The sequence below is a fragment of the Bemisia tabaci genome, chromosome 1, assembly GCF_918797505.1.
Source record: "Bemisia tabaci chromosome 1, PGI_BMITA_v3".
NCBI classification, from domain to species: Eukaryota; Metazoa; Arthropoda; class Insecta; order Hemiptera; family Aleyrodidae; genus Bemisia; species Bemisia tabaci.
The window spans coordinates 46,577,940-46,595,515 of record NC_092793.1 but is presented as its reverse complement, the minus strand read 5'-3'; the positions used below and the strand labels follow the sequence as shown (position 1 = coordinate 46,595,515).

Sequence of the window (17,576 nt, the reverse complement as noted above, 5' to 3'; positions counted from 1 at the left end):
CCTTTGAATGTCCCCTTACGTAAATGACAGTCTACAATGGTCTTAGTTCCTCTGCGTGACATAAAGGTATCTTAAATTTAAACAACAATATCCCGAGTTTCACAACAATGCAGTTTGTCTCTCGACTTTAGTAGCACCCGTCTCCCGTCTCCCGTCTCACTCAATAAAAATACAAAAGGTCCGCCTTTTCTGCAGTGCCCTTAGCTGACGAGGAAGTAGCGTCAGTCTCCTCTAACTGCGGGAGCAGAGGGGCATTATCCAATTTTCGATGATAGCCCTTGTCGATTCTACAGTAATGCCATTCAACGTTTAAAAATAGACCTGAGTATCGACTGAGACGGTGAGGCTGCCTCGCTGTCAGATCCTCTGCAAGTGCTTCAAAAATCAGATGCGTTGATTCACGTCCAGGAACGTTGAGGTCAGATGAAATTGAGAGGAAGACGTATTTTTATAGAGGAAATAATTTCGAAAAAGAAAGGATTTTATAACTGGATATAGATATAACCAGTGAAAGCTTAATGACATTTCATGTTGCCGAATTTTCTTTCGTGTTCCGATGGCCAAAGTCGGAAACCACGTATAGCTCCATTGTGATGTTCCAATTCGTTGTCTCCCGGACGGAAGAACGTAACTCCATTCCAATGTTGCCAAATTTCCCTCCGCAAATTGCCTATTGATCAAGAGAATCTTGGGCATTTCTGACTGAAAATTTCCCTGATTTTTCTATAGATTCCAAGCAAAAAACAGAAAATTTTTAGATAACAATTGCACATGTACATTTTTGTAAAATAAATTAATTGTTTGAGCAAATTTTGCAACCTTGGAATGGAGTTACGCTCCTTTGTGCTGGAAACGATGAATTTTTCCGCTCTTGTTACATTTTTAAGACTCGAAATGAGCCAACTTTATATCTAGAAATTTATACAGAATATTCCGCTAACAGAGAGGAGAATTTAAGGGAGTCTTCAGGAAATTTCATTGACTAGTTTTTCAAAGGAAAAATGTACTAATGACACGAAATCTGCAAACGGAGACGAAAGGCTTCTCACTTGACCATCGATTTTGTTATTTTGCAGAAAAATTAAGAATCTGCTTAGTTCTTCTGAATGTGAAATTACAATTCGGTTATACGAGTATGTTTCACGTGAACTTTTCCTGGAGTATGAAGAATATCCTCATGCGACTTCAAGGGAGAATGAGGTTAACATTCCTCGTTATAATACCTAAAACATGAGTAAAAATTAGGCAAAATAAAATAAATCTAAGCCGTCCTTGTCTATTTGCTCCATTTGTATTTAATTTGAGGGGCTTGGAAGGCAAGCGGGATAAATGCAGTTTTTGAAAAAAATGAGATATCAATAATTTCAACTGAAACTAGTCTTAATCTATATTCTGTGAGAAGTTCATCACGCAAATCCAATTTTAACCATCAAAAAGGGAGTGTGAGCTTTTTTTCTACCGTAAGGCTCCATGAAGTTTTTAAACTTTAAACGCGTATTTCTTAAAATAGCAAGAACTGTACGCGTGTGCCTTGTTCTCCAAGCCCCTCATTTGAACTAAAATTTGATAAAAATTATCGGATTAAGAGTTCTTTTTACTTGGAGCAAATATTCTCCGCGGAGGGAGGATAGTTTTTGCGGCTTAAAACTTATTCTGAAGGCGTGTTACTTTTGGGAAATCCACAGCATGGACTCTGAACAAAAGGAAAACATTCAGACTCCGTTGTATTGACATCTGTAATTTTCTCTATGAAACTGTACATATATATACATGTATTTTCTAAAACAAATGTATATAAACATATACAAATATGCACAGAGTTAAGTTCTGCCTATAAACGTTTTTAAAAAGTATAAACAATTAAAAGTATTGTCCAATTATATAATAATTTCTTTGTAAATAAATAACATTGATTCAATCATACACGTATCGCAGTGGTAAAAATAATTGACAGAAAATATACATATATTGAACTAAAACTCGTCTCACTGATTTTGAAATTTCAATTTGAATTTTTATTGCATTTTGACATCAAAATTTTGGCACAGATAGGAGATTCATAAGAAAGAAAAAAATCTTACAGTCTTTTCGTTTCATATGTGTGACACAAATCATTGTGTATCGATAAAAATTTAATAATCCTAAAAAACTTACAAGCTATAATAATAAATACCGAACGTTACCAAAAGGGATGAGAAGTAAACGATCATCAGATATTGTAACATAGTCTTCTCAAACGACAAAAAGCTGATTTCAAAAGGTATATTTGATGACGTTCATCATGAACATTATATAATTGAAATAAACCGACTATATAAACGTAGATATTCGTGTACTTGAAATAAAGCGTTACAACCAAAACTGGCGTAATTTTATAGTGAATCCGTAGATCTTTTCCCCAAGAATACTCTTAAAAGTTTCATCGAATTTTTACTTGCTAACGAGAATTCATCCCGTTACTGTGTGGTAATTTTATTTAGTCAGATATTCAAAAATTCAATGAAAATCCCGTAAAACCTGAGGAGTGGCGAACATTGTGTAAAAATATATGCATAATAGAATTACACGTCTTATTTTCTGCTGAACCGCTAAAGTGAAGTTATTGCGTCCTATCAGCCTTCATCCACTCCGCTTTTCATGTGACGTAAAAACAAATCCAACCACAAGTTGTAGAGGTAAAAGTCAGAAGAGCTTAATCGCATTGTAACGTGCCAAAGTAAAATAAACTTATTTTCTCATTCATTTCTCCCCCAACAGACGTAAGAGCATTTCATATATCAAAATTTCAGGGAATTTTCGTCAATCACACAGAAGACTCACTTGAAATTTCAAAATATAATTTTGCAGCGTTCTTGAGTGAATGAAGATATTGTCAAATAAAACTTTCCGACGTTGCAATGTAATTAAACCCCACTGGCTCTCATCCCTGATAGTTTTACTTTTCATATTTCTTGTGATCATACGAGTTTTGTAACTTACAATGAATGCATCCGCAAGTTCAATATCACATTACCTACTTTAATGCATCGTAAGCTACGTAGATACTCAATAAATAAACATGACATTTCAGACATTTTTTTATCATGTTTGTTTGGACGTCGCTTCAGAGTACGTTCGCATTGATAGATACTTTTTATTGCAGGTATGTCGGTTAGTAAAATTCCTGTTGGTGATGTTGGAATTTTACATTTTAAATTTAAATAAAAAGTTCCTTATAAATCCCTCTAGCTTAACCTTTTCAATTATACTAGCAGTGAGTGATCACAATTGGTTAGTGTAACTATCTATAAAAATAATAATATCGATTTTCTCTCAATTTTTTTACGTTTTACTCATTAAATATAATCCTCTAAATTTGTAGAAGTAGTATTCGTTTTTAAAAGGAGGTACCTTTGAAAAAATACCCTTATAAAGTGACTTAAACACATAAATGACTAAACAATTCCATAATGGCTTATTACAGGTTCTGAAAAAGACGCACCTCGTGTTCATTAGGATTCTTTCCGATGGATTTTGATCGATATCTCAGACAGAACTTTTGCTTTCACACAAAGAATTACCTCTTTTCACGTAAAAATTACTAAAAAAAGGAGCTGTAATATTAAAGATAAGTTGTTTTATTTCAAGTTGAATTGAGAGAAGGGGTCTTTCATTATCACAAAGAGAAACTTGAAATAATTATGGTTGAATTATATTTGAAGTATATGACTTGTACTCACATATCACAGAATGAATTCGCCTACAATAATTGTCATTCCAACAGCCCGAAGAGACAAAAATAATATTTTGGGTGGCTCTCTTTGGGTCCTTCCCCCCAAAATAATGTGTGACTAGAAGAAAGGAGTAAAGCAACATTTCTAGGAGTCTCGATCAGTCTGTGGAGGAAACATGGCGAAAAACTGATAAAATGGGGCAATCGCCAACAACCAAAACGAATTTTTTTGATAAAAATTGAATTACGAGTCAACTCTACCCTGACTATTGCCTCCAATAACATGAAATCAATTCAACGAAAGAAATAGATTTTTAATAATTTTTAACCCAACATCCAGTGGCAATCAAAGTTATGACCAATTCTGAGCGCTTTACTTCGACGCCCATCGTTTGTTCTAGAAAGATGAGAATTGGAATATTACTGACAATGAGATAACAGTATAAGGCATTTCTTCAAGTATTGTATCCTTCTAGAAAAATGATAACAAGAACCTCTCGTTCACAAGACTCATTGATCGCAAAAAAAAGTCCGAGTCATTCTTCTTACTTTGGCTTCTTAGTTTTTTCATGCAATGGTTTAAGAGTAAAAAATCAGAAGACAACTTCACTCACTTTCAACTGTACAGACATGTTGGTACGGTTGTTCAATCGGTATATAATATTGATTCCATGACAGAAAGAAAATTTGGTGAAGACTAGTGAAGCTACCTACACTTAAATTTTTACCAGAATTTTTTCACCAGCATTTTAGTTTGATCGTGTAAAATTTTAAAATTGCTCATCATAATAAGTCAAAAATAAGTTGAAACCGTCTTGTGATTTGGCAAATGAAGCTGAATGACCCCCTCTCTGAAATGACTGCGTCGACGAGAAAAACCTCGAAATGGGTTTTCAAAAACTAGTAATATTTTGAAGCAAGAAGGTGACGCGTTGTATTATCCAGTAGAGCAATGCTAAAATTGTAGAACATTATTATGGCTTTAAAACTATTAACGTAAAAGAACATTTCAACATTTTGAAAGTAAATTCGAGCCCAGTCGTTTTTAGGAATTTTGGGCGCAAAAACCTTTGGAACGAGAGGAAGTTGAATAAAAGAAGAGCTGCAATATTTCAGCAAAATTACAAAAATACGGCGAGTTTTGCCAGCAGGGGGCCAGCTACTTAACTCACCGAGTTCCAAACGACGTGGACATATAACAACAAAATTAGAATGTCGGAATAACAACCTAACAGTTTAAAAAAAAGTGCGATGACCTCAAAACGTTTATCTTCATAATTACCCTTTCTGCCACTGGGACATACACATACTAAAAAGAATCATGTGAAAATCAATCAAATAAAAAGGAACGATATATTTGCGCTCCATATTGATGGCTCAAGTATGAAACCACGAACCTCTGCTTGCGACGTTGATGACTTCCGGTCATACTTTATTTTTTCCCAGGGAAAGTAGTTAACGTTTTATCTTAGAAACTTTCTCGAGTTTTCTTTTAGGTCGGTATAAAATTCTGAATACATTTTAAGAGATAAAGTTGACTTGTTCCCTTCGAAAAAATAAACTCGGAGCGGAGATATTGAAATACCGCAATGGAGCCACGTGGTGTCACACTTTAGCCATCGAGTTTTATAAAGTTTGATTAATTTATACATGATTGTCTTTAGCATATATACGTCAAACTCAATGTCCTCAAGTTGTCAAGTTAACGTTCTGAGATTCCTCGGACATTTTTTTTAAACAACCAGGATGTTATTTCAACATCCTACTTTGAGGTGGCTCAATAGAAACCGCCATATTTCTCACCCATGCTCGGGGTGCCGATGTTGACCATGTTAGCAGCCACGGCGGGCGGCGGGGGGACGCACTGGAAGATGTAGTTGATGCCGCCGTTGTTGTCCCAGTACTGGTCCCCCTTCGTCTGGAAGAGGACGGCGAACTCGAGGCGATCGCCGATCTCGAGGGTGTGCGCGTAGAGGACGAAGGAGAACTGATCCGAGTAGCCGTCGCAGGAGTTGACGACGTACATGGCCTTGAGATCGGCGAAGGAGCGCCACCCGTCGAGGGAGTAGCGGACGAAGACGCTCTTGTCGAAGTCGACGTTGCGGACGCGGATGGTGCCGGCGACGGCCAGGAGGGCCGGGTCGGTCACGACGGCGTTCTCCAGGCAGACGTTGCGGAGGCTCAGCTTGTCGAAGAAGTCCAACATCCCGCCCGGCTGCTGGAAGAGAGGAACTAGGTACTTGGGCGTCGGCACCGACGTGCTCTCCACGCTCGGCGACGTCGTGCTCGTGAAGAGGTCCGCGTCGATGCCGCTCAGGTCGGAGTAGGCCGAGCGCGGGATCTGCGGGATCTCGTCCATGAAGGTGCGGACGTCGGCCAGGTCCAGGCCGAGCACGTCGGCGAAGCGGACGATCTTCTTGTGCCCGGGGGTGTCCGGCGGCGTCTTCCACGTCTTCAGCGACGAGCTGCGGCGCAGCTTCGTTCGCTCGCACTCGCTGGGAGCGCTCAGTCTTTCCTCTTTCGACTCCTCTTCCACCTCACACTTACAGCCATTCTCTTCGCTAACCGTCCGCTCGGTTTCTTTCAAGGCGTCGAAGCTGTTCAGACTGTTCAGGCTGTCCGGGCTGTGCAGCGTGCTCAAACTGTCCAGGCTGTTCAGGCTATCGGGGCTGAGCGGCATCTCACTTTCACATACGTTCAAACTATCATTGCTTATCGTGTCGACGCTGCTCCCGCTATCGAGTCTCGGTTTTCCGGGCTCGTTTCGATTCTTCACCAAATCGTTGGCGTTACGATCGCTATTTTCTAAAATTTCAAACCTACTTATCGCACTATTCTCACAATGGCACTCATCCGAGATACCCCCGTTTAAACTAATTTTATTAAAACTATTAGCTAGACTGTTCACACTGTCGCTCTCACGATCGACGACTCCATTCGTTAGCGAAGCTTGTAGGTGGATGGCTTGAGTGGGGAGCTCCGTCTGGTGTGAAGGATCTTTGGCGCTTCTTTCTTGGTTTGTGTGATCGAGGGAATTGTAGAGATCCCGAAACAGGTCGCAGGTATCGACCGGGGTGTGTTGGATGGGTGGTTCGGGGCTGGGGTTATCTCGATAGGGAATGCTGGATGCTGGTAGACTGAAGTTGTCTGAGGGCGTGGAGTAGATGCTCTGTTGGGAGTCTGCGGAAAAGCTGCATCGAAGAGAGCCCTCCTCGGCGCTCTGGGGGATGGGGAGGCCATCGGAGCGGTTGACCAGCTGAGCGAGGGGGTCGGTGCCCGGCTCTAGGGTGGGGCTGCGGGGGGAGGAGTCCTCCTCGAAAGCGGCGTACGGGGGACATGGCTCGAAGGGCTGCCCGGCGGCCGAGTGGGCGGCGTCTAGCGCGAGGTTGTGGGCGCGCTTGGTGAGGCGGTCGTCGCTGGAGGACCGGCCGCCTCCGAGGCTCCACAGCCGCTGCTGGAGGTCCCGGGCGAAGGCCTCCGCACGGTGACGGTAGTTCGGCGGAAGAATCGAGCCCAAACTGCACTGCTCTGAGCTCATCGACCTCCTGAAACAGAAACCACCGGCAACGTCAGATTTTGGACACTCACTCAAGCACGCTTGGAAGATAAGCCCACAAAAAAAAAAAAAAACTCCGGCCGTGGGAGCCACAATTATGGGCTATATAGACATACCGTCCGTTCCGGGCTCAAAGGCCAAAAATTCTGGCTGCTGGAGCCGTAGCTTCGGCCCCTGAACCCGGAGCAATCGAAGCTACGCCTCTAGCAGCCGGAATTTTCGGCTTTTGAGCCTGGAATCGTCGTAGCCCGCAATTGCGGCTCCCAAGGCCGGAGTTTTTTTTTCAGTGCAAAAAACAAAATTCCTAAAATATGGGTTATTCAACTTTTTGGACATACCGACCTACTGTCTTATAGGCGATCCAGATACTTCGAAGAAGGAGGGGGAGGAGAGCGAAATGGGGGTCCGAGGTCCAGGGGGTCCTCTAGAAAATTTTCAAAATTTAAAAGCATCTTATATGCGGTTTGAGTCGATTACGTCATGAATAATTTAAGCGTCCTACCCCTTTCTTTCCTCCGTTACTTCTTTCTTTCATTCTTCTCTTGCTCTTTCTCCTTTTATTTCGGACGAAGGGGGGATATTCCCCCTTCGCCCCACCCCAGGATCTGCCTATATACTGTCTGCACTGGTAATCAAAAGTTTATGAGACTACACTCAGATTCGTATTTTCCTATGACTTGGACGAATTGTTGTTTCTTCAGTGCATGAGTTTTATGTTTTATGAATATGTTTCTTTAAAAAAAGGAAAAAGTGCGAGCACACCCCTTTTTCCTTTTTTTTATTGGTTAACTTTTGCAAAACATCCCTTATTTCTATTTCCATCCAACCCTCGCATTAGGGGTCTCACTGCTTGGCCAGAGGGCCAATTTGAGGTGAAGCATTGTGTGTTACCGTGATGAATGCAGAGCACATTAAGGGCAAGAATGAAAAGTAGCAGGGGAAGACAGAGATGGATTCATTGCATCTTGATAATTATTAAAATAATTGCTTCGATGCAATACTTGACGACAGATCTAAATAGAAGAAGATATCGCGATCACCAAGTCAGTGGCTGACTGTCGCATTATGCGAGCTACAGGGAAGTCCAGGAAGAGTAATAATATCCACAGAAAAAGAATAAATCCGTTGATAAAATTCAGCATTGATATGAATGCTAATCATGTGCCGTGTAATGAGAAGACACTCAAGTAACCTTGACCCTAGAGCGTGTACTTATTTCATGAGCAGATATTAAGAGAAAACATTGAAGATTTGCGGGTTTGCAGTTGCATGGTTATTCTTACTCGAAATACCTACTCTACTATCAGGTTTCGCCACTGTGGCCGTTGCAGGGGATTTTTATACTTGGAGCAAATTTGCCATTAGGCTCATTTTGTTCACAGGGGGATCGACTCTTTCAGAAGGAAGGGGGGGCGAGAGTTTTGGAATTTTGAAAATTTCCAGTTCGAAATACAGCAATTTTAAGGCAATTCTGAGCAAAAAATTACGCATGCTTCATGCCTTACAGGTGGTTTGAAACCATTATTTTTTCATTCAACCAAGTTCAACAAGTAAAGCACCAGAGTGCAGAGATTTTGGTGGTGCAATGGTTACAAAATATCCGATTCGAAAAGAAAAAAGCAGAGCAAGTGCCTAGACCAAAAATTCAGCGAATCAATATTATTATGCTTAAAACATCAGAGGGAGGGAAAAATGCACTTGAACCAAAGCTATGGAGAGTGTAATAGTTCGCTGTACAGAAACTTGCACTGTGACAAAATAATTACAACAAAGTATTTTTTGACAATAATAGAAGCGTTTCTTATGCGCCATCACAAGAAATGAACATATTTCTGTCAAACGAAACCATGTGCATTAAGACATGAGCTCCGAGACCCATAAAAATATATGCATATCAGGGCTCACGTCATAATGCACATAGTTCCGTTTGGCATTACTCACTAATGTAAGCTACTGCAGTGTTGATTGGGTTTCAGAATGATACAACTATTTGACCTCCGCTGCCACGCTAGGTATCTTTTCAAGATGAAGGCGTTATTTTCGTGCCGCCAGAGGGCATACAATAATTTGCAATGTTTGCCCTCTTTCTTTTATCCTTTGACCTTCGATTTGGTTTGACATTTATGAGAATTTTTTGTCTCGACTTGTTTTGACGAGACTTCCTATTGCTCTGCTAACAAAAACTTAATTCTGAGAATTTGCGGCTATGGTCCTTCCTTCTGCGAAGGATCACATGTACATCGGTCTACTGTGATAAAATTTCAATTTTTGCTTCATTTTTCGGGCTCTTCAAAATTTCACTCTCAATATTTCTCCTTTTGTCCCCTTCGGAACATTTGCAGTCCCGAACGATGTACAAAATCGCAGACTTCATCGTCAGATTCCGGAATCTCCGGACAAAACGGACAGACACATTTCGGATCATGAGGGACACCCATTGATCTTAATCGTGGTAACCGATTCTCGGTTCTGATATAACCGCAAAGAGAAAAAAAAATGAAAATACGAGAAAAAATAAAAAGAGATAGAAAATAATTTGATTTAGAATACAAGTCCTCAGTATGACTGGCATGAGCTGTGCTTACCTCAACCGACACTCGGTACATCGACAGAAAATCTCACTTAACTATAGATCAACCCCCATACGAACAATTTAGAGACATTTTTAGGAGATGTTTTCCTTCCCTAGCTACTATTTTCGCTCACCGATGACGGCTTCAACCGTCTGTTGCTCCCAGAATTAATTTGGGTATTTTCGACTTTTTCTGGATACTTTTTGCCAGTTCCGGCTAATTTTGTCTGAAAACGTCATCGGGACGCTGGTTGATGACGTAATATTAGCATAGCAGCGTTCTCCCCATCGAAAGCGAACGCTCTTCTCGGTCCTCGAATGGCGCAACGTTGGGGCGCGAAAAAGTGCGGGAGCGGCGAAAATTTTTGCACGGCGTGACGTAGCTCGGCTGGCACGCGACCAACGGCGTTGCCAGGTCGGTCGTGTCACCCAAAACGTTCCTTCTGCTGGGGAGTGGGTTTCCGGGGAGGTTTGACGGCGAGCGCCGGCGAATTTACGGTCAGTCGTTGCATGGTCGTCGACGGCCCACGACGACACAAGTTGCGAACGTCGCGTCGCGTCGCCGGAGCGATGAGCCGGAAATAAATGCTTGACCTTTGATAAATTCGCCGCTTCCTGCCGGCTTCGCGCGCTTCACCTTCCATTTGCGCCCCCACCCCTTTCTCCTCTCCTCCACGCAGCAGCACGGACAGTCAATGGAACTTGCCTAAAGCTCCGACTCCACGGGCACCCGACACCAAGTTGCCAATGCTGCCGTGCTAAAGGTCCAGTTACACGATCAAATTGAGCCTCTCTCATTGGTCGCATCCTCACCTCAGTTCTTTTTCCACCAATCAGAGCTTCAGTTTGATGGCTCAATTTGATAGTGTAACTGAACCACAAGGAAGAACGCCGTATGAACCTTCAGGCTCTGCCAAATTTCCCTTGATAAAACACGAATTTCTTGGTCAACTTGAGAGTATTTTTCTCCCGATTTCTTAGGTAATTTTGCTCGCAAAGTCCTGAAAATTTCATGGGAAAATCTTCATAAGTTTGGAAATGAACATTTTATCGAAGGAAATTTGGCAACTCTCGAATGTTGGTACCGTACCAACATTCGATGGTACGGCGCTCTTCCTTAGAACGGCAGTGTATACCACAGGAATTTGCGAATTACATGCGCTATCTTAAGTCATTTCGCCAGAAATACCGTGGTGCCACTGGTTTTTTCTGAGACCAACTCCCAAGCTCAAAGAAAGCTTTCAAAATGGGTCAGTTGCGCTGGTCACAGAATCGCGTTGTATGCTTGATTCTTGTAGATTAAAACTAAAATTAACTAAAAACAGTGAGATCTACCCAAACAGCATTTATTTTTTCAATATTAACCGAGGTATCGCGCTTGTACAAATCCGGTTTAAGTCGTTCCACCGCGGTAGGGACACAGGGCCGGATTTACCTTCTTGCCGCCCATGGGCCACCTGTATTTTGCCGCTCCCTTCTAATTCGTTTTGAAACATCAATAAAAACCATCAAGTGAAGTACCGGAGGGGGAGGGGAGGGGTGCATAAGACGCGTTCACTCGTGTTGGACACATTTTTTGCGAAAACTCTGTCAACACTATGAGCAAAAGTTCACGGAACTTTGCGCGAAAGTTAAGTTCCGTAAACCTATCTCTGTGTAAACAAGGCCTTCCATTTGTAAGAAATGAACGTAAAAATAATGCAAGAACAAACATAACTGTGGTTTAATAATTTTAACCTCCGCCGGCGCCGCCGCGCAGCGCCGCGCTGACTACACTGTTTTTGACGCAATGCGTGAAGTATTCCTACAGTCTTGTAGGCGCTATGCGTTTCACGCCGACCGCTGCTGAACGCACTGTGTTCGACGCAATGCGTGAAGTATTCATGAAGTCTTGTAGGCGCTATGCGTTTCACGCTGATCGCGCTGTTTTTGACTAATGCGTGAAGTATTCATGCAATCTTGCAGGTGCTAATATGTGTTACATACATGCCGACCGCCGCGCTGAGGGCTTCTCCTTTTCATCTCAAATCCTATTCATCATCATTGCTCTCTGCGCCGCGTCGCTCCGTACCAAATTGTGTGTTTTGTTTCTCTCTTCACTCGACTGATTAAAGGTCGACTCTTGTGTCACCGAAAGACGCTTTTCTCGTTTGAAATTTTTTTTCTGAATCCGATTTTTTTATGCCTATATTTAAAAAAAGTGCAAAATTTGCCGCTATGGGCCGCGGCCCATGTGGCCAACCCCCTTAATCCGGCCCTGTAGGGACACCCTTGGTTCCTTTCACCTTGCTTCCATCCGAGTCTCACGTTGAGTAACCAGTATAAAGGTGTGTCCCACTAATTGATGAAAGCAAGGTGGAAGAAACCAAGGGTGTCACTAACGCGATGGATGACGTCATGAACTGAGTTTTTCAAAGCGCGATATCTCGATCAATATTAAACGTAAAAAGTTGTCGTTTGGACGGGTCTCATTATTCTTATAGCTATTGTACAAAAGTCGAGCACCAAAACAAGAGTCTGTGCCCAGCGCAATTGACCCACTGAGGCCGTAGTGAAGGGACCCCCTGGGTCATGAGTCCTCTCTATCCAGTCAAACTTTCCTTTCTCAGATTGGGAGCAAACACGAAAAAAAAAGATTTGGCCGCGAAAGCCGTAACTCAAGGACTATGTAGACATACTGTTCTTTCCGGCCACAGATACCGTAAGTTCTGGATGTAGCAGCCGTTGCTCCGGGCATTGGACCCGCGGAGCAGTCAAACTACGGCTCCAGCATACGGAACTTTCGGTCTCTGAGATCGGAACGGACGGTATGCCAAATAAACCACAATTCCGACTTTTATAACTGGAGCTTTTTTTTCAGTGAATACATTATCATAGTTGCAGCACTTCGCGTGGAATCTCCAAGGCTGCCACCCCACCTTGTTGATGTATTCGATCCTCATGCGTGTGGAGAAATTTTCAGAGACCCCGCCCTGTTATATTCTCTGTATTGTAAAAGTTAGTTTTGGAAGTCAATGCTGAGATTCGCCTCATAATGACCGAAGAGCATGGCATTATCCTAACTTGCAAGAACCCGCGTGTCAAATTCTTGGGAGCAATGATTTATAACCCGTAAACCTCAGAGCACAAATTGCCCCCCTGAATCACGTCACTCGCTGCCTAGGAAAATGCAGCTTTATACTTCTCGAGAGCGGAGGAGGAGGAGGAGGAGGAGGAGGAGGAGGAGGAGGAGTAGGAGGAGGAGGAGAAGAAGGAGGAGATCCCTCCAATGACCAAGCGTCTATACTGCCGTGCTAAGATGAAAGAACGCCGTAAGAGCCATCAGGCGTTGCCAAATTTCCTTCCACAAATCCCGAAACTTTCGGGAGAATCTGTTAATATTTCCTATCCAATTTTTCAGAATATTTTGTTATTCAGTCGTCTAAGAAGTCTGAAAATTTCAAGGAAAAATATTCACAACACTCTTGAAAAAAAAAAAAAAAAAAAAAAAAAAAAAAAAAAAAAAACATATTCAAAACATAAATTTGCCAAAATTTGAATGCTTAAACAGCGTTTTTACTTAGAACGGCAGCACAGTCGTTAGATCGTGCCGCGCATTCACAGAACGGGTGAAAGAGCGTCGTGCTCATTGCATATATGTCAAGGCGCATCAAAGTCATAACATTCTCTTTGAAGCCGAACAACGCGACGTTATGTTAATTTCTGCTGCCTTTTTTATACTTTAGACGATACAAACTATGAGAGTTCAAGCAAAACATTGAAATGCACATGCTCTCACGTCTCTCCATAACATTTTTTTTTTCTCAAACCACCGGCAGCTTAAATCCTTGGATTTTTCCTGCTACGAATCTTACTGTATAATATAAAGTCATGAGAGTAACGCGTAACGCGTTACGCATAACGTCAGAGGCCTGAGGCGCGAGGCGCTTTAAGGGGTTGGACTGCGAAGCGGTCAGGGGGTGTACCCTCTAGTTAATGATGGAAGGAAGGAGATACATTATGTCAAACTAAGATGATTCTGAAATTTCGTCACATTGCGAAGTTTTTAACTGCATAGAATGTATCTCCTCATAGGGGTAACTTTAAGACTGCAGAATTATTTCTTTCCCTGAGTGTTCTTCCCCCCCCCCCCAAAAAAAAAAAAAAAATTGACAAGAAGCGACATTTTAAGTCAAAATAATATCTTAGGAAATCCTTTTTTCAGTAGCACTTGCTTCCTGTAAAAATTGGAAACTTTTGATGCACTACTGCTCGGTTTTTTCGTAATTTGAATTCAATGCAATCTAAAATCGTACTTACTCAATGTAAGTTATTTGTCCGTGGTTGAAGTCTTAGTTGGTAAGTTTTAGGACCCAGAGTTCTGCTGAAACAAGCAAAGAAGCAAATACACCTGTTTAGTGACTGTGATGAACAATGAACATGAGGGTTGCAGATAACAAACAATTTTTAATCACTAGCGTCTCGCTTGTGCCTCGCACGCTCATATAATCTTACAGATCGAACAACAGTTGAAATTTTGAAGCTATCTGTACAAATATCTTTCAAATATTTCAGAACAAAATCTGAAACGTTTCGAGGCAGTATCCTGGTTCGATTATTATTATAAAAAATTAAAATAATAAAAAAATAAAATAAAATAGCCTATGCCTAACTAGAAGACAGATTTGCTGCATTTAATGCTGCCTTGCCATTGCCCTGCCGAAAAAGCACAGTATGTGTAGGAGGAATATAAAATTTTGTCGCACGCTTTTTTATTTATAATTCTTACTCTACTAAAAACTTGATTTTCATCGGAGGCGTATTCCCCGTTCTCAAATTGTTCTTCCTCAGCAGGATAGATCAGTGGCCCACTGATACTATCCGCCAGGTGGCCATGAGCTCGCAAATAATTAAGCATTAGTAGTAACTACCGGGTCACAGCTCTCGGGCATCGTTTGTAGCATCACGTGACCTCCGAGTGAACGTATGGAAAATATGTTCACTTTGGGCCTCAAAATCAGACAGTTATCGGTGTATTGTTCTAGTTGTCAGGAGCTTTGAGGATTTTTGGTCTTGAGAAAGTTGGCAACGCCGTTTGAACTACGTTTAAGTCCATTATAACTATCGAGTCTAGGTGTGGTAGCCTGCCTCAACATATCATTGGCCTAAGTTCGAAACCACACGGAGAAAAAAACTTCGTGCGTGGGACCCGAAGTTTAGGTCATATGAATATCTGAAGTTTTCGAATTGAGCATCTGAACACTTAAGGTCTAGCTGCGGAAGTTCAGGTCTGACATCTAAAATTTCAGCTCTAGCTCTTACATCTGAAGTACTTCAGATGTGAGAATCGAAGTTTTTCGGATTTGAAAACTGAAGTACTTCAGATGTAAGAACTGAAGTTTCAGATGTGTGATCCGAACCTCGACAGCTAGACCTTAAGTGTTCGGATGCTCAATCTGAAAACTTCAGAGATTCATATGACCTAAACTTCGGGTCCCACGCACGAGGTTTTTTTCTCCGTGCACGTATCTCCCAGATAAGACAGGAATATTTAGCCAATATTTAAACAATATTGTTTTGGTATTTATGCAAACATTGGGCCAATATTGGTTAAATATTGAGCCAATGTTAAAATCGTACACCATCTTTCCTTTTGGCATAAATACTGTGCCAATGCTTTGGCTGAGAATACTGTGCCAGTACTTCAAAGGGAAAATATTTGGATATCAATATTGAGACAATACTACACCAATATTGAATCAATTTAGGGGTTCGCAGCTAGGGGATGGTGGAAAAGGGTTAATTGTGGAAATAATTTTAGAAACCATGAAAAATAAAAATAATGAAACCACTGGGATGATATTGAATCGATTATGCAGATTAGAAATTTTTCATCCACCTTGGGGATTGAACCCGGGACCTACCTAACACTAACCGACGACCCTACCGATTGAGCTTCACTAGACGATGTATTTTAGTGACTTAAAACCGGTATTTAACGTCGAGTTGGACGGGCAACTAGGATATTTTCCATCTGCCTGGATTTGTCCGTGTATTTATTTTACTTTTTACTTTACTATATTTTTTAAATTTATTTTATCGTTTTACTTTGTTTTATTTCCTTGCTGACTCTATTTTTTTCTTCACTCTATTTTTTTTTTTTTTTCAAGCACTTCATTTTTTTTCTTTAATTATTTACTTCTTATTCCTTTACTTTGTTTTGTTTTACTGTAATTTATTTTAATTCTTCATCATAATTTTTTTGACTTCAGTTAATTCTTTAAATTCATTCTATTCTTTAACCTCATTTAGTTTTTTCCCTTATACTTTATTTTTTTCTTCATCTCAGTTTTTTTACTTCATCTCCTTGCTCCCTCTAATGTTTTACTTCAGTTTAGTCTTTGACTTCATTTTATCATTAATTTGATTTATTTCATTTTATTTCTCTTCTTTTGTCTCTGTTATTCTATTATTTCCACCATTCTATTATTTTATTTATTTTTTTCTCTTTAAATTTTTCATCGACATTCTGAGATGCATTTTGCATTTGATTGCAGTTTGATGTCTTCCTCATAAAGACTATGCAGGTGCGATTGCCATAATCTCACAGCTGCACAGCTACTAAGTGCAAGTTCTACAGGAGACCAATAAGCACACGAGATCAAGAATTTCTTCTTCAGTTGAATTTAAATGTTTCATTTGAAATTTGAAAAATAAAAAATAAACAACCAGATGTGAATGAATGATAACATTCTCATTCAATGATAATATTCACAACAGTACATGAACTACAAACGAAACAAAAAAAGAAATAAACTGAGATCACGCGCAAATACATTGAAAATGACCTCAAGGAGGTGGAAATTCAACAATTTCTTGGGAGGCAAAAAAATATATATTATATTATATTATATTAAATTTGACAACAACTGCAATAACCTTTATGAATAATAAGGTTGAAAATAATGGATAATTGTTCAGAAAGAACACATTTGAGCTACGTCTTAAATCTAAGCCTTATTATGTTTAATACTTTTCGTTATGGGCAGGCATTTAGTATGATGACTTATACCGATTAGGATATCGAAAATATTTTAAAAATATTTTGAATAGCAGTATTATTGTTTAAAATATTTTCAAAATATTTTGAAAATACTTACCAATGCATTACTGTCTTTTAAAATGTTTTTAAAATATATAATAAATATTTTGAATATAAATATTATATGTACTGATATTTTAAAAATACTCTCACGATATAAATTTTTACAGTATTGAAATACAAATATTTTGAAAATATTTTAATGATGTTTTGGGTAAACATATTATTTTTAAAAATACTAAATGATGATTCTTTAAATATTTTCTAAAAAAATAATTTTGATTATAATATTATCAAAATATTGTCAGTATTGTGTAAATATTGCGACAGTACTGACAATATTTGCCCAATATTGTAAAAATATTATGTCTTATCTGGGCTCTGTTTGCGACGTTACAGATTTTTGGTCATACTTTGCTGTTTTTTCGGGAAACTGATCGACGAAATTTCTTGAAAATTGCCTCAATTTTTCTTCTTTGTTAGCAGAGCATTCTGTAAAAATCTCGAACTTCGAAGTTGGCTTGAACCTCTCTATAAAAATAAAATAGGAAAGAAAATTTAGAAACATCACAACGGAGATACGTGGTTTTGCACTTTGGTCATGGATATATCGATTGTTTGACGTGCATTTGAGTAGAGGACACCCTAAAGCAAG

At 40.2% G+C, this 17,576-nt stretch overlaps 1 protein-coding gene across 2 annotated transcripts in view; it reads right to left on the bottom strand.

Moving 5' to 3' along the window:
• Window positions 1–1,718: 1,718 nt before the first annotated feature.
• The window catches only part of Gbs-76A (Glycogen binding subunit 76A), a 30,866-nt gene continuing 15,008 nt past the window's right edge, over window positions 1,719–17,576 (bottom strand). Inside the window, exons 2-3 of one of the 2 annotated variants that reach the window (XM_072301852.1) lie at window positions 14,140–14,203; window positions 1,719–7,257 (exon numbers count right to left, since the gene is read on the bottom strand). In XM_072301852.1, coding sequence (XP_072157953.1) covers window positions 5,490–7,250 — 1,761 coding nt within the window. In that variant the 5' untranslated portion in view covers window positions 7,251–7,257; window positions 14,140–14,203 and the 3' untranslated portion in view covers window positions 1,719–5,489. The remainder of the gene's footprint in view (window positions 7,258–14,139; window positions 14,204–17,576) is intronic. The other variant, XM_072301854.1, reaches the window with a different exon arrangement.